Source organism: Hippoglossus stenolepis, chromosome 12 (genome assembly GCF_022539355.2).
Source record: "Hippoglossus stenolepis isolate QCI-W04-F060 chromosome 12, HSTE1.2, whole genome shotgun sequence".
In the NCBI taxonomy this organism is placed as follows: domain Eukaryota; kingdom Metazoa; phylum Chordata; class Actinopteri; order Pleuronectiformes; family Pleuronectidae; genus Hippoglossus; species Hippoglossus stenolepis.
Window position 1 is genome coordinate 8,115,385 of NC_061494.1, and position 24,517 is coordinate 8,139,901.

At 42.7% G+C, this 24,517-nt stretch overlaps 1 protein-coding gene across 6 annotated transcripts in view; it reads left to right on the top strand.

The window, feature by feature from the left end:
* LOC118118715 (signal-induced proliferation-associated 1-like protein 2) overlaps positions 1 to 24,517 on the top strand; it is a 91,519-nt gene that overhangs the window by 42,260 nt on the left and 24,742 nt on the right. For all 6 annotated transcript variants that reach the window (XR_007034751.1, XM_035171967.2, XM_035171965.2 and 3 more), the window contains exons 7-14: positions 1,246 to 1,403; positions 2,082 to 2,658; positions 8,321 to 8,595; positions 15,282 to 15,536; positions 19,630 to 19,776; positions 21,243 to 21,346; positions 21,786 to 21,874; positions 23,101 to 23,474. Coding sequence is in view for 5 of the 6 variants with exons in the window: in XM_035171967.2 (XP_035027858.1) it covers positions 1,246 to 1,403; positions 2,082 to 2,658; positions 8,321 to 8,595; positions 15,282 to 15,536; positions 19,630 to 19,776; positions 21,243 to 21,346; positions 21,786 to 21,874; positions 23,101 to 23,474 (1,979 nt within the window). In the remaining variant the exon portion in view is untranslated. The remainder of the gene's footprint in view (positions 1 to 1,245; positions 1,404 to 2,081; positions 2,659 to 8,320; positions 8,596 to 15,281; positions 15,537 to 19,629; positions 19,777 to 21,242; positions 21,347 to 21,785; positions 21,875 to 23,100; positions 23,475 to 24,517) is intronic.

A 24,517-nucleotide genomic window follows, 5' to 3' on the forward strand; every position in this document is an offset into this window, starting at 1 on the left:
TAACGGTACCCCATAGTAGGATTTTAATCAATGCATCCCCAGGGGCTGGATCTGATGAGGTATTAGATGGGCCACTGTTTCTGTCTGCACTAACAAGTAGAATTAAGTGGATGTAGCGGTGGACTGGCGAGCGCTGGCCTGATAAAGCTGCGAATACTGAGGTTTATCTCAGTCTCTGCTCCGCTTGTATAGAAGTACTTTTTGACCCAATAATGACATATGTGGGCACAACCCTTCAGACGTATATACAGAAGAATTGGAAAGTGCCTGTGTGGAATCAGGCAGTATCCTCATTGAACCACTGCAAAGACCTAATCTGCCCTGTGCGTCTGGTTGGCAGGATTTGGGGGGGTTCTTTCTCCTTTCTTTTCTACTTCAATACTGTTCCCTGAAGTGGGATAGTTTAATTTAATCCACGGTGGTAATCTTCCAGCAGACCTAAGCAGAGCCGGCCCCACTCATCTCTTCATCCTTCCCAATTCACCTCTGTACCCTCTAATCCCGCCCGTTTTTTGGCTCTCGCTGACCCTCATTGACAACTTTATTCCAGCCAGAGAATGAGGTTAACTATCTGCACAATCCAACAATACAAGCAGGCTAAATTGAGTTTGGGAGAATACGTCTCCTTCATCCAAAAAGCCTAAATTCGATTGAGTAGAATCTCCTCTGCCCCAAAAGCCTCTTATCCTGATTTTGGATGTAATATTTCAGGTTCAAAACATAGAGCTATGTTGTGGTCAATGAAATAAAACCTGCACGATAGCTTTGCAAATAATTGTTTTGCTGCTTGTGATGCTTATACAGATGACATAGACTATACAGTAACATGCAGATCAGTCTCAGAGACTACTGACTTTACCTGAGCTCGTGTTTGTTCCCACTTTTGCTTAAATGACTCCATTCAGATGTGGTCAGCGCTAAGTAGAGGTGTGAACTTCTCAGTGTTCATACGTTGACTTGTTGATCAACACTGACCAACACATAATGACTGACACTATGGGTAAAATCTCTCTCTCTCACGCACAAACTTTGTCATTGGACACAACTCACTTGTGAGTGGATCTCTCAGGTCAGATCTTAATACCAGGTGTGATCAGGGCCTAAGACATGTTTTTTATTCTCATTTCAATAAATGTGATTTTAAAACCTTCCACTCTTGATCAATGTAACAGTATCCACCCTTTATGTTTTTTTCTGACATCTTTTATTTGACTCCTTTTCTTCCTCTTTTTTTTTTTTTTACAGTTATTAAGGAAGAGGCACATTGGCAATGATATCGTCACCATAGTGTTTCAGGAGCCCGGGGCCCTTCCTTTCACTCCAAAAAGCATCCGCTCTCATTTCCAACATGTGTTTGTCATCGTCAAAGTCCACAACCCCTGCACTGATAACGTCTGCTACAGGTAAATAGGACAAGCATGCACCACACGCCTGCAAGGCTCTCTCTAAGCTATTTCAGCTATTTAAGCTGACAAAGATCCAGGAGAGGAGGAGAGGGTCGAAATGCAATATTTGAATTTGGTGTGATCAAGTCAAACCGCCAAGTATAAGTGAACTTCACCACAGTATAAGAGTCGCACTAATATCCTCAAGACAATTTAGGGAAATGTGTTTATCTTTTGATGAGCTTTGCATAAATGTCTTCATGCCAAATGGCTCTTCATGAACTTTTAGCAGCACTTAATTTGAAAGAATAATAATAATAGCCTGCTGAGTGCTTTCTGTGGTTTCTGTCACGACTTCATAGTAAGGAGTCTCGAGGCGCTGTTTGATCTGTTCAGTGATGATACAGTTATTATCTTCAGAGACACCTTGAAATGATGACTTACGACTCAACTCGAGTGTTTCTGAAGTCATGACGACGCTTCTTAATAACATAGCATTTGCTGAACAGAGCGAGATTAGTCTGTGCGGCTCTCGCTCTTTCCAACAGAAATAATTTCTCTCAAGCCATATACTGTAATTTCAACACATCAAATGGCTGCTCATTATACACATAATTCAGTACGCTGTCACTTCTTTACAGTTTCTCTTTAATGTTACCAATTCATTTGATTTATTGGTTCTGCCCTGTTTTCCAGTGTCTCTGTCTCCAGGTCAAAAGACGTGCCTCCTTTTGGCCCCCCTATTCCCAAGTCTGTAACGTTCCCAAAGTCAGCAGTTTTCAGGGACTTCCTGCTCGCCAAGGTCATCAATGGAGAAAATGCTGCACACAAGTCAGAGAAGTTCCGAGCCATGGCGACTCGTACACGGCAGGAGTACCTGAAGGACCTGGCGGAGAACTTTGTTAGCACCGCCACTATTGACTCTGCTGTCAAATTCAGCTTCATCACCCTCGGAGCCAAGAAGAAGGAGAAGGTGAAACCAAGGAAGGACGCACATCTGTTCAGCGTGGGGGCCATCACCTGGAGTGTCCGCACCCGGGACTTCGGCCAATCGATGGATGTGGACTGCTTGCTCGGCATATCCAACGAGTTCATCGTCCTCATTGAGGAGGAATCGAGAAACGTGGTCTTCAACTGTTCTTGTCGCGACGTCATTGGATGGACCTCAGGGATTATGAGCATTAAGATCTTCTATGAGCGCGGGGAGTGTGTCATGCTGTCTGCCCACGACAACTGCGGAGAAGACATCAGGGAGATGGTGCAAAGACTAGAGGTAAGACCCTTGAAGGCTCAATTATTATAATCTCTCTCATCTTTAAGTCTTAATGTCTGCTGGATTAAAGACTAGCAGAGCCTTTTGTAGCACAGTGTCTTCCGTGCTTGTATCAAATAATATCACACAAAGAGATTTCACAGAACAAAAGACTGATAATCAGTTTTCAAACATGGCCTCCCTCTGTTCACTCGCTGTTTGCACTGTGTTTGGTTAATTGAGGGTTGCTTATTAGTTTGACATCAGTTTATTTAAATGCTGTTAAGTTTGTTTGTTTGTGTCTCCTGTTTCTCTGTCTGGTCAATGGTTTTGTAAATGACAAGACAACACAATTGTCCTCCACCAAGGAGGTTATGTTTTCCCCCCTGTCTGTTGGTTTGTTCGTTGGTTGGTTGCAGGATTATGCAAAACTTGGTGGAAGGATGGGACATGGGCCAATAAAGAACTTATTAACTTTTGGCATGATCCCAGCAAAAGGGCTGATTCAAGAATTTTTATATCACTTTCTTTAACATTGCGATATATGGCCCCTTGGCAGATGCACAGTTTAAGGGCCATTCTAGTTTTGCTGTTGCAGCTTTGTTGAACACTGATTATACAGCTTTTTTTTTTATATATATAAGAACCTCTTGGTAGTAGTTTCAGTACTAATATCTAAGAATGAGAAAGATACACCCTTGTTTTGTTTTAAAAAGGCATTCCCCAGTGTATTTTACCCAAAAAGTGATTTCATGAGACAGGAAATAGTAGTCTGTCATCACAATTGCCCTCGAAGTCTAAAACACATTAGCTGCATGGCGCATTAAGGAAAAGGACCTCTTTTGCTTTAAATGGGGCAGTGAGTCTGGTAACTTTAGGATAGTTGTGGTCCCTCTGTGGTGAAACAACACATTCTGCAAATGCTTCTCCTGCCATTGTAGCTTTACAACTTTCTACAAACCTTGTTATTTTATTTTCATCATTAAGTCTGCAGAACTGCTGCTTACTTAACCTATATGCATCCTGTCAACTCTCATGTGCGCTGAGCTTTTGCTGTTTTATTATTTTCTTCCCTTCGGTTTGTTTCACTGCCTTTTTTCCACAACACTGCAAGACTCTGGCTTTTCAGAAATATTCCAAAATTCCCTTGTTTCCCTCCCGTTCACCTGGTCCTCTCTGGGTTACACGGGGACAGGAGTGTCATTTGAATGTGAAACTGTGCAGTGAGATCGACAGAGTCCAGAGAGGATTATAGACCTCCTGTTGTTTCCTTTGGCTTTCTTTTGCTTGGCGGTCATTCAACCGTTTAGGTCACACAGTTATAAATGTTGTCCCTCTCTTCATCAGGACAAACCATTATGAAACATCACAACACTGTCATCAAAAAATCAAAGCCGGAGCTGTCCCCTGCAGCAGGCGGCACATTTAATGGAATTAAAGATTAGCAATGATGTGATTTTAGGCTATGCATGTGTTGTTTGGATGCAGGTACAGGAGGAGGCAGCTTAAACAGGACACTAACCCAGTTTCGATGTGGAGGAGAGAAAATGCAGACACATTATTTGGGTCTGACAGACTAAGAATAGAGGACACTTGACCTCAAGACTTCTTCAGTCCAATTGAGATCTACCCATTTAGTCCAAGCCCTCTTTTCCCCATTTTGTAAGTCTGCCTTGTGGTGTAGGTATTTTGACCTTCAGAAAAAAAAAAAAATGTTGTTCCTCTGTCCGGATGCTCAACCGATGCCTTGTTCCAATCATCGAGGCTTGTTTTTCCTGTTTGGTGTTTCCATCGTTTGTTTACCGAACTTCTCATCAGCCAACCCTTTTTCCCTTATAAATAATATTGAGGTTGAATCCCAAAATCCGAACCTGAGCTGTGCATGACCTTATTTCTGCCTGCCCGCCTGCACACTCTCATCCACTTATCCCTTACAGTCCCTCTTTGGCAGCCTCAAATTTCCAGCAAACCCCAGCCAGAAAAACACTACTGCAGCCAATGACATGGTAATAACAATCAATTTCCTGCTAAACACCCGAGCAAGAATGTCATTCTTCTTAGGAAAAGGACAGATGGAGATAATTGCGTGTTTTTCATTACCCCATTTTGAAACAAACTATTTTTAGGCAGGCTTAAAAAAATAAGCGTTCAGGTGAGCACTAAAGTCCTGAATATCCCAACCACCTCAAAAACAACAAAATCCCGTGGAATTATTTACCATAATTAATCTATGAAGGACACGGATGTCATTCAGTGTCTTCACCGCTCATCATAAGAAAGGACAGAGCAGGATATATTATCATTTGTGATTAGCCAAAGGACATCACTTCCTCATTCTTTATGCAAATCTCCTCTCACATTTACTGTCCACTTACCCACGGGATTTGTGAGGGATATTTAACAGGAGAAGCTCAGAATAAGTATTAACAAGTTGGTGGCTGTTGCTAGTCCTCAGCGATTGCGCATTCTTTTTCCCAAAGGTGTGTGTGTGTTTTTCTAAACGACCCAAACGTTGACTCGAATCATGTTTCATTGCCGGGATTTACAGGCAGCCGGACTTGTGATGTAATGTGAAGCAGAATGAACAGATTGTCCACTGTAACACACAGAGGAGCCGAGTGTGGGAGCACAGCTAAAAGCTTTGTGATAAAGCTCTCCAGGGTGTTGCTGAGCTGGGTGGCCGCGTGTTCGGCTATTATGAGACAAGTCATCTTGGCTCGGGTGCTGCCTCATATGCAGTTTTTTTTCTTTTGTTTTGTTTCCAGAACAAAGTCAAAGTGAAGCCACTCTCCTCCATTTTGTGTGAATTTGTGTGTGTGAGCATGTGTGCATATGGAGTATGTAGCCTACTACTTAACAGCTCACAAAGGTATTACAGTTGAATCCTGATAAAACAATACAATATCAGAAAATTAATTGGCAAACAATGATAATTAGTGCAAAGTTTCAGTTCTTTTGCAAAGCAAAAATGCCCCAATGGTTCAATTAGTTTTTATTATATATGATGATAAACTGAACCGAACAAGGACTTTGAACACTTTGCAATGTTTTCTGACATTTTCTCGATAAAACAATTTATAATCAGCAAATTAATAATGAGAACTTTAATTAAAACTGCCTTTGGTTATACACTGCCAACAAATCGTGTTGCATAGAATACGGATAAAATCCCCTCTTCTGCTCCTGACTGGTGGTTCCTGAATAATGGAGGTCACTATAACTTTGACCTTAGTCGTTTGACCACTAAAATCTAGTCCAAGTGAAAGTTTTTGCCAACATTAAAAAGATTCCCTTAAGTTGTACCTGAGGTGCAAATTCACACGAATCAGACGGACATATAGACGGACAGCCAGAAAACAAAACAATACCTAGTGACACCTCATATTTGCTTGTTTTGTCCAACTAACATGCCATTGTATTCAATATACAATGACATAAAGGGTGGCATGATCTTTTAGCATTTTGCTACTCAAATGAATTGAATGATTAAAAGATCATAAAAATATTTCTATTTTTATGGTTTTACAATAATTGCTGACCCAAATGACTTGCTCTACTTCTTCCCCTGCTCACTAAAAACTGTCATAACACATTAGCTGGCACTGTCTCAGATTTAGATATTGACAATTTACTGTCAAAGCTACTTCTGACCCAGATCTCTCGCTGAGGATCAATGCCAGAAACTCTAAGTGACACCAGATGACTGAGGCTGACACTGTTTGTTTCTTAAGGGCAGTGTTGTAGTTTTATGTCACCATTTGTTAGAGCCCATGATTAGGCTCCGTGTGGACACCCGCACGTGTCACCTTCCCCATCACGATAACTTTACAGGCCACAAGTCCCTCCTGTTAGATAACGAGTGTCCCGGTAGATTCAGCCGTTATGGATTCGGGCCACTCGGAGCAGAACCTGGGCACATTAATTTTGTGCTTGGACTGGATAAAGGTTCCTGATGAAGGCATTTAGAAAGCCATTATTTAGCATAATGGATTTCTAACAAAGGGCAGTTTGATTCATGGACCCTAATACCCAGGACGATGTCGTCCTCACACACAGGCCATTTACACCCAGACTTTGCCCCTGGAGAGCATTCAGACGTCACATCTCTGGGTTCTCTTGACCTTGATGCTTCAAGCAGAGTGATAGTTTAGTCTGTCGTCCTAACTCCTCTGGTTTGAAAACTGGATTTGCAGGTCAGTATTTATTACAAAACTGAGGTTGAGGCTGTGATTGAACTAATTACAGGATGAGTTTTGGGGTTATCTCTTATTGGTAGTCAATGCGTGACAGTCCATCATGGTTGTCTGGGGTCCCTCGTCACACAGTGGGATAGGATTTCTGCCAGTGTGAGAATCTGTTTGAGTGTTGACAGGCCGTGGACTGAGTTAATGTGTCCCTGAAGCCAGCTGCCACTCTGAGGCAAATGGAGGCAGTCACCCACAACTGAACCAAGACTAATCTGAAGGGTGATTAAAGCTCATTGGATGTAATGTGAATTTTTTTTTTCAGTGGTTTTTCACAAAAAAACGTAGAGGTCCAGCTCTGCTGTGTACCTACACTGCAGAACGGTCTATTTATAGGCTCAGTCTCTTCATATCACTGTGGTGAACATAGGCTACAGCTGCATGTGTTTGTATCTCTGCTCACTTCTGTGGTTATGTGTTTAACTCAAGCTAGAGCGATGCCTGAACTTCAGCTGAACCTGAATTACATTAAAGCAGAAGATTAGGCCAGGCCTCCCCTGAGCAAAGCGAGCAGCTCAATTTGCATGCGAGTCCACGATTGGACAAAAAAAAAACTACTTTGGGGCTTTTCATCCAAGAACACAACAAACCAAGCAGAGCCTGTCCACCAAGAAGCCATGGGTGAAGTCTCTGGCAGAATTCAGAGAACAAGGGGTGAAGGAGATCATCACAAGCTGCCAGTTGATATGTTTCTGTACAAACGTTGCTCTCAAGGTCTTTCCAAGTCATTAATTCTGACTAATACACTCAGATCTGTGGACAGGTCCATGTATCAGGGGCCAGTTAGATCCTAATTCCCCCATGCAGCACCCACAGAGCTACTGTAGCTGGTGTCAAAAGAAACAGGTGTCTATTTTGTGCAGTGTGTGTGTGTGTGTGTGTGTGTGTGTGTGTGTGTGTGTGTGTGTGTGTGTGTGTGTGTGTGTGTGTGTGTGTGTGTGTGTGTGTGTGTGTGTGTGTGTGTGTGTGTGTGTGTGTGTGTGTGTTAGCTGTCTCTGTGGATTTTTTTGGGCTGAAGCGTTAGCTCTGTGATGTACCCTCTCATTAACTTCTATTTTGAAGGGTTCTTTGAATGAGCCAGACAAACATATTTGAGTCTAAGGAGAGGATTTTCACTCTGCTCTAAATGCTCTAATAATATTATTCCTGGGTGTGTTGACACTTGAGTAGTACATCCCACACATCCATTAAAAAAGATCCAAACTGTATACTGTGGAAGCCCAATGCTTTGATACTTGGCTTAGAAGGATCCTATTAAGGGATATTAGGATCACTCACTGTTTTCTCAGTGCGAGTGTGTATGGTTACTTCCTATTTAATGTTTACACTTTGTTTTCTACCAAAGTCTGTGAAGTCTTGTTGTCTTTATGTCAGAATCAGTGCAATCAAGAGAAGAAAAAGTCCCTTTTTGTACAAATGTATATTATTTTTTCTTCCAGATCACTACCAGAGGCTGTGAAACATCAGATATAACTTTGCGTCGGAACAGCCTCGGCCAGCTTGGTTTCCACGTAAACTTCGAGGGCATCGTGGCCGACGTGGAGCCCTTTGGCTTCGCCTGGAAGGCAGGGCTGAGGCAGGGCAGCCGACTGGTGGAGATCTGCAAGGTGGCCGTCGCTACTCTCACTCATGAGCAAATGATTGACCTGCTGCGCACCTCCATCACTGTCAAAGTGGTCATTATCCAGCCTCATGAAGACGGAACCCCACGAAGGTAAATCCTCTCCCTTCTCTTATTTTTACCTAAATACTTAGACTATAGACTAAAGCTTTACCCAATGCGTTTTCATTAAAGTGTGTACTCTGCCCATGCATGTGCCTGTGCACACAGATAACTCGAATAGTTACCTTGTCTCCTTCACATATAAGCAAGTATATTGTTGAAAATTGCAGAATTGAACTGCACAACAGCTGTTTGCTAAGAAAGCAACGCTTGCAATTAATTGTGTTCTACACTGGTTGCCGAGGCTAATGTTGGTTGTTTTTTTCCTGTGATGGGAGCCTGACAAATCAGGGAAGGTTATGTCCTGTTCGAAAAGACTCTGTTGAGAGTGTCTACGTCATTGTTTCCAAACATCTGTTTCTGCCCGTCCAAACTAAAACGCTGCCCCATAGTTTTCAAACTAAAATGGGGCCAGCAGTGTTTCTAAACGTTTCCATTTCATCTGCTCTTAAACTCTGGAGTAGTGGGGACAGCTGGCGTATCAGAATTGATTTTTCATTTTCTAACTCAAGCATGGTAGAATGGATATAGTCTAAACATACTTGCAGACTTACTATTGTCATTGAGTTGAGGCTGTTCTGCTGCGGTTTGTGAGACAGAAGCAGGTGCTCCTCAAAAATGTATGAAGTGGTGCTTGTCTCATTTTTCCATGCAGCTGGGGTAAATTAGTTTGACATTTGCGCTCATATTTGAGCTGATTAGCATAAAGAAATGCTTACATACTGTTTTTGCTGCAGCAGGGCTGATGTTGTTCTCGCTGATTTCTCTGGAGAAGAGCCGCTCTTTGTATTGATGTGGCTTTGTCGCGGGGAGAAAACTCCAGCAGCGGCTGTGGAGTCACGCAGGCATGGACAGTCAGCATTTCTCCCTAATGATAATGAGAGGAGCATTTTGATTAATGGCTCAACTCTCGCTGCCATTGTCTGACAGCTCAAATTTACAGATTGCTTCTTTGTAACCTCACCCAATCTTCCATTCATCAACTATGGTGGGAGTGTTTCCGTCGCCCTGTAATAAAGAAAAAGGGAATATTTTAAACAATCTTTTGTGGGAAGAGATGAAGGTCTGTGTAAAATGCTTGTTCTGAAAGCACATCTGCTTGTTTGGTGTGTGAAATCAGATCCATCACTTGTTCACACTCACACTTTCAGCAGCTTTGTTTTGCTTGTGCTCTTGGCCCACAGATTTGTGTAGCAGCAAATGCTGTTCCCACTTTCTCACAGACATCAGTGTGCAGAGACCAAACATTCACTTAATCCCATTCTCTGTTGGGTTATCGCTAATATGAAAAGCCTATAGATGACAACAATTAATGAATCACAATTTGTGCATTTTGATATTTCACTGGTGGGTAAATTAGCTGAAATCTGTGTCTATAAGATTAGTTCTAATGCATATTTGTGTATAATAATGTAAATGTAATCCTTGCTAAATATTCTGGATGATACAATCTTAAACAGCTGTGTGTGTATATATGTATATGTGTCAAAGACTGAATAGTCGTCACATGTTTAACTGTGTTTCAACTTTGCGCTCTGGTTTGGCAACAAGAGGAGTAACATATTTGCTCTCCCAGATGGCGGGCTAACATGCCTCGTCTGTGAATCCAACACAGAGGCCTCTCTGGCTGAACCGACTTCTAATCCTCTTACCACGATCTGTGATGATACATGATGATACATTCATAATCGCAGTGCAGGGAAGGAGAAAGCAGAACAAAACAAGCATCTTCCAAAACTGGTTCTGTGTCGACAAACGTGTCCTGCTCCCTGGAGATGTGGTGACAGTATTTGGTAAAAGAGTCTCTGTGCCAGTGGAAGACATCTGGCTTGGTTTGAGTGGCACAACTGAAGCCTGTTAAGGTACTTGAGACTGCCAATGATAGAGTTTAAAAATATATACATTCTACATAGCACTGTGCCCAAAACTATGCTCTATGTCATGCTGTTTGTCCATAATGGGCGGTGAGATGCATGATGGACTGAGCTTGACCCATTTATGGCATTTGCTAACAGATGCATGTGGCAGATTAGTAGGTATTATAGTAGAGGACCATACTGGTGTCTGACATTGAGCCCTACTGGGAGATTTCTTACTGAGACACAATTTCTCATCGTCGACCCATGGGAACCAAACGCTCCAAGGGCCCTGCAAATTTTTCAACCATGGCTCCAATAAACCAAGAGGTGGGAGGTTGGGTGAAGAATCTCGAGGACCCTCAACTCTTTTCGCCCCTGCGTCTTTGAGTCGCTAAAGTGCTGCAGTCAACAATAAGTGCTTCAGTTTCTCCAGTATTATCTCAAAGGAAAGGAATTCTGCAGGGGCCAGAAGGCCCCAGTCAGTCCCCCGTGGCCAGAGAGATGGGGGTTAGTCTAACAACAATGGACAAGAGTCTCATGACCTCCAGACAATGCACCCTGGCTCCACACTGCTACTTTGACAAGCAAAAATGTTTTCATAAACACATGCAGGGGCTGGAGGGAGAGTGTTTCCTCTTCACTGTTGATACATCGGCAAAAATTATTTAATCCTATAAAGTTTGTGATTCATTGAGGACTGATGGGCTCATCTGGCTGCTAAGATTATGCTGAATGAATGTGTAGCACTGTTTTGTGGCAAACCTCCTGAAGCTGTTTATATCTTAAAAACTGTTTTCCCCAGCTCTCTCCGTCTACAGCCAGAGACGATATGGCTCTAATATTAGCTTTACCTAGTATTGAATTTATTTACACTGGAGGCAGGATGTGGTTTTTAGCCCAGTGCAATACCAGAGGCTTTTCCATCATCACTCTGAGAGGCTTTTAAACAAGTTCAACATGTTAGCCTTGGATCAAACTAATGAGAAAAGGATGAAAAAGATTAGCTCTTTGAAACAGGAATGCAATGCACAGAACATGGCACTGATTGTATGTTTTGGTATATGGTCATCAGAGATGTTAGCGTAAACAAAGGGATCTGTACAATATGGACTAAAATGAATGATTACTACAAGACACAGAAACATCAACACAAACAAGAAGCATGTGTGTTTTAGAGAACCATTCTTTTATGCTTTTTATTATAACATATTGTACTTTGTTAGGTTTTGATCACTAAGATTTATGTTTGAGATGGTGGGTAACCTGAATCTAAATGGGTTCAACTTGCGCCAGACCCCTGCTGATAATGGGTATTGCCTGTGACACTCAGAAGGCCACTTGTGACCTTTGCTTTGAAGTGTCATCCGACATGTCATCATGGATTCTCATCTGGACCGAAGTTAAGCTGGATTTCTCACTTCCCATGCCAACACCCTGTGAAAGAGAGCGCCACTAAACCAAAACTCAGAGAGTCTGCATCCCAAATTGCTCACCCTAATCCCATCACATTATGCACAGGAGCCTATTTCCTTTAGATCAGTTTGCAAAGAAATCACTGGAAAAGGTTTTCTTTCTCTTTTTTTTTTGCAAACCTATGCACATTTGAGCACACATTATTTCATGAACCTCTTGACATTAGTCTGCAAAGGGCTGGCAGAGGTCACAACCTCTGCGGCTCTTCACTGTGACATGGACTCTGACTGTGGGAATGGATTAGCACGTCCCTCAGTCGCTGGCCATGTCATTAGAGTGACAGCTCTCTGACTGAGGTCTAAGGTCCTGTCGTCACACTGATCTATTGTAATTCGTTAAGAGACAATGGCTGAAGGAGCTGATTGTTCACCTATAACAGGCCACTAACCGAGCTGAACTCTTGGTTCTCTTTTAGTCATGTTACTTATCTCTATAAACAGATTTTGCATGTAAATATACAGACTCTGTAGGCAAAGGAAAAGATGTTGGTGCTGGAAGCCCTCTTGTTTCCGTAGTTTGACCAAAAAATGAGCAGGCTTTGGTGGCCTGCAGGTAGACAGTCCAGAGTGATAGAGATTAACCAAAATGTCATCTGGACCTAAAGCATCTTCATAAAGTGTCACTGTTTGTGTTTTGTGTAGCGAAACGTTCGACTTGTATGATAAAAGAAACTCCTCGGACTCCTAACAGTGTACGACTAACAGAGGTCGGAGTCTCAGCCCGGATACCAGATACAGCAGTAGCCCCAAAATATTGAACACTGCCCCCAGTGGCTAATTCTGTATTTTTAGTTGACTTGAAGTTAGTTTGAAGCTGTAGACGTTCTTTTCTCTACAAACTTATGTAGGCCAGTGTAGTATCATTTATATCGCCTCCCACTGAGTTTGAAGAGTGCAACAGCAGCTCTTGGTGGAATCAAGAGGAAACAGACTCCCCTCATGGCTGGCTGACTGGGTCTAACAGCGTCTCGTCCGCCACCAGCCTCCAGCTCAGGTTTAACTGTTGACCAAACACATGTTTCCTGCTGTTTTCGCCATGATTTATACACTGAGGCTCAGTCACCTCCATATACGTTACCAACAAGAAGCACGTTCCACATATACGTCAGGTCAAAAGGATGGTGTCGTTTCCACCTCCAGCTAAGCTTGTGTGGAACTGGGAGGAGAACATTAGGATCATAAGAGAAATTAATTTTGTCAGTTCTTAGTCCTTCTCATGCAAAAAGCACAGCGAGAGGCAACGGCTGAGACCTTTCCTGTTGACAAGCTGTTAGCAAGGTTTAGCCTATTCAGAGATTAATGATGTGTGGCAACCTGGCATGACCACCTACACACACACACACACACACACACACACACACACACACACACACACACACACACACACACACACACACACACACACACACACACACACACACAGTTAATCAAGGTAATGAGTGGGTTAGCAGTCTTGTTTAAAACTAATTGACCAATATTCAAGGATTTAACACTCTTGTTAGCATCATTTTCCTCTGACATGAACATAAAGTTATTGAAAGCCCTCACGGAAGACAATTAGAATAACAAGATAATAATTTTATCTGTTATATCTGAGGTCATAGTACATAGATACCTATTTTACACCAAAATTAGCGGGTATACGCTGTTTTTGTAAACGTGGGTAAACCCGCTTAAAAAGAGGATTGACTCCTCCCATTATATATAAAAAGCAAGACGTTAGAGGGTGTGAGTGAGTTTTTTGACCAGTGGAAAAGGGGCTTTGCAGTAGCTTCAGCTAACAAGATGAACTCCTCTTCTATTCACGGAAGTGGCTGTAATGCCACTCATTATTCTCGCTGTCCCATATATCAAGCCAGCGATGCATGCTACCTACATAAGGCCAATGAATTATGTAAAGCGTGAGATGTAGTGGACGTAGAACATGCCATTGACAGCCGTTCATCATAGATGAGGCCAGCTTGGCGTTGACATTGACCAGATGTGAGAGACATGTGACATGTGAAGAATGATCTTATAGTTAGATCTTATAACACCCACTGCTCTGGTGGGAAGCGGGCTGCAAACAGCCCCAGCCACCCATGGCCCAGTTTGATGAAAGGGTCTCTGAGAGGGATTACTCGCCCCCTCCACCGCAGCCTTTGCAATCAGCCAGTGCACCCTCCTCGTGTTCCGCTGTGTGTACACCTAGGACCACAGCAAAGTATACACATTTTCCAGTGCCCCACCACCACAACCAATGGATCCTGGAAAATCGACTTTGGAGGGGGAGGGTAGTGTTATCATTAGGGTCATGCTTGAGATTCTTTTGGAGAGCTAGCCGAGTGCCCAGGCTGTTTTAAACCTGACCCACCACCCTGTAACCACCCCCCCCCCCGTCATTCCAAACATACACATCAAGCCTCTGCCCAGCCCCGAAGATTAATGTTGCATGAAATGGCATCACAGGCCTTGTCCATCCCAGAGATCTTCAGTGTTGTTAGCAGTAATGGGATGGAGATGGAAGGGGGCTAAAGCCTCCTGTGTGGAGACACTCATGGGAGACCCCTGACTCATTTAACGGCAAGCTGAGATTTTCAGTTCTATTAAAAAGGGCAAAGTGTTTTCCACAGTTTTCCAGGTATCTCTGATGTGTTCGTAAGCCCTCGATGTGCACATTCATGTGTTTATACGTGTGTGCCTGTTTTTATCTGTGTGCAGGCATGTGCGTGACACTATCTCTATATGTCAGCCTCGGGCTAAATATTTCTGACAGCATTAGTGTGTTGTGGTGTAGTCATGGTAACAGAAGGGACCCCTCCTCACCAATTTTTACTGAGATCAGGGTCAACGGTTGTGTACAGTGGAAAGAAGCTGGCTATGAGTGCAACCGCCAAATGTTATTGGATTGTCCATTTAGTCTAATATGAATATTATATATGAATCCATAATAATATGTAATGTAAAAGCATTATATATTTATAATACAAATTATTTTAATATTTTACTGTGGATTTATGCAACAGTTACAATGGCTATTAATGAGCTATTCAGTTCTTCTTATTCTCAAGATTTGTTTACATGATTAATAATGAATTAACTGTAGATATATACATACGACTGAAGTTCTAATAGTGGAATAATGTGTTATTGTAAACTGATGGATTCTATTACATTGGAATGCTTTGATCCAAGATTAATGTACTACTCACGGGTACTTTAAAAATAAGAGGTGATCTGAGATTTTAGATGCTGTTATCGTAAGAGACACTTACCATTAAAGTAAGATGTTACTATCACAGTTTCCTCCCTCACTGCTGACCTTTAACCCGCGTTTCCTCACCCATCCTCCCTCTTTCCCTCTCAGGGGCTGCTCCGAGCTCTACCGCATACCCATGGTGGAGTACAAGGTCGACAGCGAGGGCACACCCTGCGAGTACAAGACCCCCTTCAGGAGAAACACCACCTGGCATCGCGTGCCCCCGACTGCCGGTCCGGCGCTATCCCGAAGCTCGCCAACGCAGGGCCCTGACCGCCTGCAGTGCCAGCAGATCCTTCAGCAGCACCAGGCAGGGATCCCGCGAAGCACCTCCTTCGATAGGAAGCTGCCAGATGGGTCCAGGTAAATTATTTTCTGTCCCTCCCATCTGGTTTTCTTCTGATCAGAGTTGTACATATATATATTTTTTTAAGACTGCAATCATAACCTCCCGCTCCTTCATAGACAGGTTAAAACTCTTGTTGCTTGTTTTAACCTGTGATTTAGTTGGTAAAGGGGATGCTTCATTTAGAGTAATCTGATTACAGGAAGGTTGCATCAGAAAAGATATCGCTAGGCTATGAAATCCTATGATTTTACATTATTAAAGAAATTGTATCCACTGCTTCATATTGCTTAACACACGATAAAGCAATACTGCACTGAGTCAAGGAGTATTAGATCTTTCTCAAAGGTGGGGTTGGTGATTTGTGTCTGAAACACTTATTCTCATCTTATTTATTGAAATCCTCTTCACATCCCGATGGCATCAATAAAAAAAGAAAAGAAAAGAAGACGGTGTCTGTCGCCCTCGCAGGGCTAATAATTTGGTCTGAATAGATGCAAGTGAAGAATCAATGCAAACAATTTTAACAAAACAAATGAGCACATTTATGCTTTGAAGACATATTTGGAAGTCGCGCTCTCTATTCAAGGGTTTTCATAAAAGCTCGACTGAGCAAAGCTTGTGTGTGAACATCACGATGTTTAAAAGGTCCAATCCTTTTGAGGTGAAATCTTTGAACTCTCCGCCCTTTCTCACACTTAAGTAGCCCTTCAAAATAACGCTTTGAGGGTCTGTTATTTTGCTCAGTAATTTGCATACATACTGTTTAAATGGAGCGTTTTAGTAAAATGAATTCATGGCTTTCATCTCCCTTTTAGATGATAAGGCCACACTCCGACTTTGTTCTGTCCTCGGCTTTTGGACATCTCCATCCAGCCATGTAAAGCAGTGATTTGTTCGTTCTAATGAAACCCCCTACAGTCATGATAACCTCTCCAGTGAGTCACACCGACCCCCCCTGGTGTTGCCTGTACTGACTATGCTGGGATAATGGCCGCCTTCTCTGCCTAATCAGAGTTCCTGGCAGTGGGAGCACTCCATTCTCCTTCCCTCCTTTTTTTTCCCATCTCTCTCTCTCTCCTTATTCACCCCGCTCCTCGCTCCCTCCCTCTTCCTGCACCCTGCTGAGGAGGAGGTGATGGGGACACTGACACGGCTCAGCTCATCTCATCCAATTACTACAGAAACAAAGAGAGCGCTCTTCCTGGACCACGATATGCAGCACCCCAGAGGGAGAGGGAGCAGAGGAGGGGGCTGGAGGAATTGTAGACTGAAGAGGCCGGGAGGGAGAAGTAGAATATTTTACAGTCACATATTCTAGAAAAATATATTAACATGAAGCTTAATTGAGGAAGAAAAATGTGGTCAGTGCTTGTATGTCTAGCTTTTGCTTATTCATTTTTCCATGCTGTGTGGACATGCAGAAGAAAGGAGATCATCTTTAGTAGTGACAAACAGTAAATGCAAAGATTGTGGCTCAACAAAAACAATGAATGGTAATTTAGTTTGAAAACAAATCCATATATTGATTTAGTTGTAACATTTGAACACAGGTATGTGTTGTCAATAAAAGGCATGAAAACTAGATTACAAAAGACAGTTCAAATTAATGGAGTAACAGATGAAACAGCTCCAAGTAGCTACTAGTAGTCACATTATATAAGTGTATTGGAGTGTTGGTATGGACTGAGATTATTACTGATGTGGAACAAAAACACTTGTGTTGAGGAAGACTTTTTTAACTTTTGAAATGCTTTTTTAAAACGAAAAAGTATTTGTTTGGATGTAACCTCAAAGTGGAAGTAGTACAATAATAATTTTGACCAAATCAACCTAAACATTGGGTACATTTAAATGGTAGTCTTAAATATATCCACTTTTAGATAATTATTAAATGTAATAATTGTAAAATTACATCCAGCTTAAATAGAAATGTAACATAACAGGTGGTTCTTCTAGGGGGGTGTCTGACAAAAAAAATGGTTGGCAAACCACTCGTCTATGGGACACATGAGTTTTTACTGCTTAGATAAAAAATCATCCCATCCTCATAGAGCAGAATCCAGATTTGGTACAGTAAAATATGACACCTAGCATTCAGCCAACAGAGACCCACTGCTAATCTCTGCAGCCTCAAGTGTTATTTCAATGCAGAGAGAACATAACATTATATGTGTAAAGGAGGAAGAGACCGAGAATAAGAAGCAGCTGCTGCTGTTTCACATTAAAGTGCCTGCATGGCCCCGGCAGAGAAGACTAACACTTCAGCCAAGGCGGAAATGTAGCGATCTGGTCGAGGTGTTTGATGATGTGTGCTGCGATTGAGTTACTGACAGTTGGGCGAGTTTCTCATGGAAGAAACAAAGGAAACTTGATGACAAAGCAGAAAGGGCTGATGTGAAGGATTCGTCAGCTTCTTTTATTTTAAGAAATTGTTTTGGCATTGCTGCCTTTTTTTGACAGCAACAGGAAAGGAAGCAAAGCGAGAGGGGATGACATGTAGCAAAAGGCCTGGCCTGGATTCAAACCCAGGCTGCTGTGGTGAGGAATCAACCTTGATACATGTGACGCACTTTACCAGGAGAGCTACTGGTGCGCCCCCCTTAGGAATCTGTCAGCTTTTGAGGGCATGTTAATAATGTGATTTTGGAATAATAAAGTTCGACTGGATTGTTTTTGTTAGATATATCTGCACATTCCTAATCTTCACGTGTTTATGCAAGTGTGGAATCAAGTTATTAAAGTTAAATATATAAGGAAAATACAAAGCAAAAATGAACAGTATAGAATGTGTAGCTAGAGACAGAATGTGAAAGCTATACCGTCTATGTTATTTCAGTCATATTTCCATCTGGTCATCCGAACCCTCTTCAGTGTATTTGGTGTTTGGCCTCCTGGCAGCAGACATAACTCAAATCCGGTGTTTATTTTTCACTCAACACCGTCGCCTCGGCCACGTGAAGAAGCAAAGAAGCCTCTCGTCTTAGCGTATTGAGCCGGTTCAGGACTTACTGAAGGACAGTGAAACACACACACATTGGACGAGTTGAGCTGAGAATCATGGTCAAAGTCAATGGAGATAAAGGTCTTAACAGATCATGTGCGAGGCGACAGCTCAGAAACAGAGTCAACTTTATGCAAAGCAGAAATCTCAAACATCCTCTTACATTCAGAAGCTACTTCTGCCTTTGCTTTCACACACACACACACACACACACACACACACACACACACACACACACACACACACTGAGGGCTCTACCATCTGGATTAGTCGCTGAGGCTTATTACCATAACTAATCTCTTCTTCTGTTTGTCTTTGGAGAACAAGACACCTTCTCCCTCACTGACAGTTCTCACATTTGCGAGAGATTTTCCACGGTACTTACAGGAAGTGACTATTCTCAGAACTGACACCCAATGATATAGACATTAAAATCGGACAGCGAGGAAAAGAAGGTTTTTGAAGTCTGTTTGAGAAGAGCCACTGGAATCAAAATATATGCATAATGATTATACTAAAAATGTAAAAGTGGTTACGTTATAATAATTATAGTAAATATTTAAATTACCCCAAAATGAAAGGGTAATGTTGGCATTTAAAGCTTTTCTAGTTGGGCAATACCCTTTATGCCGAATTAATCTGTTTGCACACATTCATAAATCCCATTCAGACAAACGCATATTCACGTACAACACCATCAGAGGCAATTTTAAGGCTCAGTTTCTTGCCCAAAGTCCTGCCAACATGTAGACCGGAGGAGCTACTGACTTTTCAGTTATTGGACGACCCACTCTACCTATTTAGTACACTGCAAATTATTTTTTAAAACCTATTTATTAATTGATTTATCAATCAAAATACCCACATTTGCAGTTCTTTCATATCTTAAGGGAGGAATCACTGATTGTATTTGTTTTATATCGGTGTATATCTTCTAGTTTTGGACTGTTGGTTGAATAAAACAAGCAATTTCATAATGTCTTCTTGACTCTGGGAAATTGTGAGCAATTAGACGCCCCCTAGAATAAACGGTATATGGTTTCATATACAGCCCAAGTTTTGATGGCAATGTGTTTAACCCAAGCATTTTTTTCCTGTTTCTGCAGGACAATGCAGGATATTGAAAATCCACAGGTCACCTCATGCAACAAGGGGGACCAGCACTACCGCAGCTCCCCCAGTAACCAGTCCTCCTCCAGTGATCCAGGACCCTGCGGCAGCGGCACCTGGTCCCAGCAGCCTGGATACGACGGGTATGGCATCCCAGCAGTGTTACTTTTTATTTGAAACAGCCTCATAAGTAGTCCCTCCAGGATTATGCGTTTTTTGCCGTGATGAATGCAGCTACAATCAGCCCCGGTGCTATTTCTGAGAACTTGCAATTTTGCAAAATGACAGCAATTTTTCCACATGAAATGAACAAATCATCGAGGCACATTTGACCAGTTGTTATACTATTTTGCAGGAAGTATTCCAACAAAATAATAAAAGGATTCCTGCTGTGGTTTAAAGCCACAATCAGACATTAAAAGAAAGAAAATGATGGAGGATGATGAGTTAAATGTATCTGATTTTTTTTTTTTATTTAACACGTATTAGTAAAGTTTCCTTTCAGTCATTCCAAAGCCTTGGGTTCATGATTTCTCTGAGCAGAACATGAAGGTCACCTCAACCATAAATGAACACAAATCAAACCATATAGTTTTATAGCCATTAGATTATAGTCTTAATTTAAATCCAAGCCTGGTGCAGTATTTTTCATTGGAGTTACTTTGAGAACATCTTTCTTTGTCTGTTCAGGAGATTTTGACAGGATGAGCACTTAAGTATAATAACAAGTGATTATAAAGATTTCTCTCGTCCTCCAGTGTCTCCTACTGTGACTAAAATGCCATTTGAGCAAACTACTCTGTAATTTAGGAGTTGGCCGCTGAAAAGAATTTTTTGTTAAAAATATCACAGAAATGTCAATTGTGGAGAAAGCAGACAGAGCTCGAGAAGCTTCTGCCAACATGACTTTAGCCACCACAGTTTCTTTTTGTCGCCAACACTTCATGTGTTGTCCCCTTTACAGCATTTATCAACATGGATCTCTTTGCAACATGCTGCTCTTTTCCCCCACTTTCATTCATATAATGGTTGGCAGGGCAGCGCACTGCTCAGGTGTAACATCTGTCAGTCTGAGACTCAAACATGAGCAGAATCCATTAGAGACCACTGTCTGTGTGTAAGCGGTTACAGACCATGACAAGCGGCTTAGCTCAATGCTGCTGCCTCCCTGTCAGAGGCCTCAAAAGTGCACCCGACTCTCTGGGATCACCGTGCCCCATCAGAACTGCCGCCATGCAGAACAACACACACGCTGACTTGCCCATTGAGCTCCAGCTAGAGTCTTTGTTAAAGACTGAAGACATCATGAGACACTGTTGCCTCTGTTCATCTGTAACATTTATTAGCTCCTTAAGATTTAATTAAGACCCACTTTGAAAAATGTGCCTTTTGTCGAGGGCAGGAGTTTCGAATGAAAGGAAGTCACTCGTCAGCGTTGTCTGGCTGCTTTTTTATTTTATTATAGGCTCAAGTGATTCGACCTTAAGCGATCAAGTTAATTGCTGTGTGTCTGTGGTGAATGTGTGGAAGCCACTCTCTGAATACAATACAGAGCTCGCTCTGTCGTGTAGGAAAGAATAATAATTTACAACTCTCTTTGTTTCTGCAGTTGTCCTTCCCCTATTCTTCATGAGCGTGCAGGGGACATCCAGGGGGGAGATGGGGAGATCCACAGGGAGAGAGAGCCTACTCTGGAGAGGACCAGATCTGCAGGTAAATCTGTTTTTCTTTAGCCAATTTCAGGCATGAACTGCAGAGAATGCCTGGACAGTGGGGTTAAGACATTCTCCGGAGTTAACCTAACCTATAAACATAACATATAAAATCATCTGCAGAGATCATATATCACAGGAAGCTTGTGAATCTCATTGTCTTCTACTTCTGTGGCACCTCTTTTTCATCCTGAGATATTTGTATTGTTTTATTGTTTGTCGTGTGTTAGAGACATCAATCCTCCCAGAGAGAGTTTTTACAGGGGGCTGAGAGGAGAAACTCCAGAGGAGTCTCCAGAGCGTTCTCACATACAGCCCTTCTTGATAATTTCAGGAGATTATCCAGTTGTTAACCAGTCCTGATTCAAGTGCATATAATGTCTAGAAATACACAATGCATGTTTTAAAATCTTTTTTTCCCTTTTCTTCTTGGTGCACAGAGGCCAAATGGCACATCCCCTCCACCAAGATCCTGAACCCTCTGAAGCAAAGAGAAGGAGGAAAGGACTCACCCAACAAGCTGTCCAGGGTAAATGACTGACCTACTTTCATTTCAGAATGACAGACGCTGCCCACATAGCATGTACTGGAAATCATTGTCAACTTGCTCTGGAGGGCACAGCGTTTGAAAGTTTAATGCAGCATTGACAGTGTGTGTGCTGTGTTTGCAGTGGAGTGTTTTGCAGTGCTTCACTCTGCACTGTCAGACCTGGTTTACCCCACACCGCTGTGTGAATCAGGGTGATTGTCCTTGTTTATGGGATTTGCAGCAATCAGCATTTCAATTGGGGTGTTCAGCCTCGTGTCGTCCCCTCTTGCCTCTCTTTGCACTTATCACTTTGCCTTCATCAGCTTGCTAACGGGCGTCTCATCTCATCACCATTTGTGGTTGTCTCACACTTTTCTAGGACACATTTTCCTAGAAGGTTGAATATATTAAGTGCTTCATTCTCTCATCCTCCCCTTTTCTCTCTGTCCCCGCTATCTCATTTATCTTCTTTTTTTTGGCCCATGCACTCTCTCACTCTCTTTCCTTTCTCCTTGATGCTGGAGGCAGACACATGCAGCTAAAACTTCTTTCAATGCTTTCAGCATTAACTCAGGCCAGTGGATGAAAATTTAAACCATCCCCTCATGCACATTGCTTGTTTTTTTGCCGTTTTCTGCTCTGTGATTTTAGTTGCTTCCATAATTCAGCAGCATTAAGTGTGGCATAATGAAGAAAACATGACAGGTCGCAACCCTGAGGTCAGAGTTGATGTAATTAAACATTGCTGTTAACCCCGTCCACATGGGTTTTTTGTGGGTCAACAAATTGAATGCGATGCTGCTGATCTACATTTTGGAACAGATGAAGTAAAGTTTGCCTGATGAGTGGTGCTTGGTGATGAATAATAATAATAATCTGGTTTTCTGATCAGAAAGTAGTTGATCAAATATTACAAACCCCCTTTGAAACGGTTTTAGGGACCAGATCCCTTGGATTACTCACTGAACTACCAGAAATAAAAAAAGGTCACGAGCAAAGTATGTGACATTCAGCGTATTGTGTTTCTATTTCTTCTTATTAATCTCAGCTAGTGACAGTATCAGGGGCTGTCACTTCAGTCAGACACACATGAACATGTAGACTGATGGGTAGACCCCTCCCTTCTGGTGTGCCAGGCATGTTAAAACACGCGGAAACAATTATTTGCAGCTGCTGTTTGGCCTCATCTGATTTACTGCATTTCTCGCTCTCTGTGTTTGCACCAGACGGGCGATAAAAACTCCAGCCACTCGAGTAGCAACACTCTGTCAAGCAACGCCTCCAGCAACAGCGATGATAAGCACTTTGGCTCCGGAGACTTGATGGACCCGGAGATGCTCGGCCTCACCTACATCAAAGGGGCGTCCACAGACAGTGGCATTGACACTAATCCCTGCGTGGCCCCCGGGGCCCGGGTGTTGCTGCAGGGCAGGATGGGGGAGCAGGGACACCCCTGGGTGTCGGAGCACCACGAGGACGGGGCGTCAGAGGAGGATCACGGGAAAATGTACTTACAGCAGGGATACGCTTCTGCTATTATGTCAAGTCACGCGACGGAGGGCAGCATCGGAGACCTGAGCGAGATCTCTTCCCATTCAAGGTACAGCACAGATGTAACTTTTATCTGTTAAATGTGTAATTTCAGATTCTTTTAGTGTCAAACATCTGATGTTTTGTTGCTCTGTGTTTTAGGGTAAAATTAAAAGAAAAAAATGCATTAAAAAAAGGAGATTGTAGAGGCTTACACACATGGTCAGAGGGTATGAAGTCATATGCTTTTGCCTCAGCAGTCACCAGATCCAGTCAAATTCAATACCCCTGGGAGATTTTTGATTGACATGTTAGAAAGCGCTCTCTCTGTGCCAGGAAGCATCGACGGTGAAGACACCCACAAAGACTTGATGTGGTTGTTGCATTATCCGCAGCCACTCTGATGTTTTTTCTTGTCTATGGGCAATTACTTCATTCTGTCTTGACTTAATTCATCTGTGTGTTGGGTCATTGAATTTCCCACCGAGTAAAACCCACACCCTTTTCATGGTATATGGCTCAGAGCACAATCCACTGTGTTCAAACATGTTAATGTACATTCATATATACACCACCTCCGCCACACTATTCAGCCCATTATCCGATCTGTTAAACATACACACGCACAAAAGGATGGTTTCAGGCTGTTAGTTGACCTTTTCCCCTTTTCCGTGCTCCCTCACTCCTGACCCGCAGCCTGACTCATCCAGCTGTGCTGAAGCCGCTGGGTGGGGCTGCTGTCAGGCTGGAGCAACATGGGGGTCGTGGGTAGGGTTCATCACACCGTGGTCCAAGTCCTCCTCACCAGACTGGGGCCCAGCTGGGAGAGAGGAGGGGTGTCAGAGAGGGGTTGGCCCTGAAGCCACTCACAGTCTGTCTTTAGGAAATAGCACGGGTATATCTTTGTTTATGCCGTGCAGCATTATGTGGGAGCAATCTGTTCAGATCACTGAGCTGTTCGGGAGGTGTCAGAACTGTCCACTCCAGCATATCATTCAGAAATTAGGAAAGAGCACATGCCATCACCTTGACCACCCCGATGCTTCCCACCTTTAATGTGATGGACTTTGTCACCCGAGTGTCATCTGCACAAACAGTGAAGCAGTAGGAGCA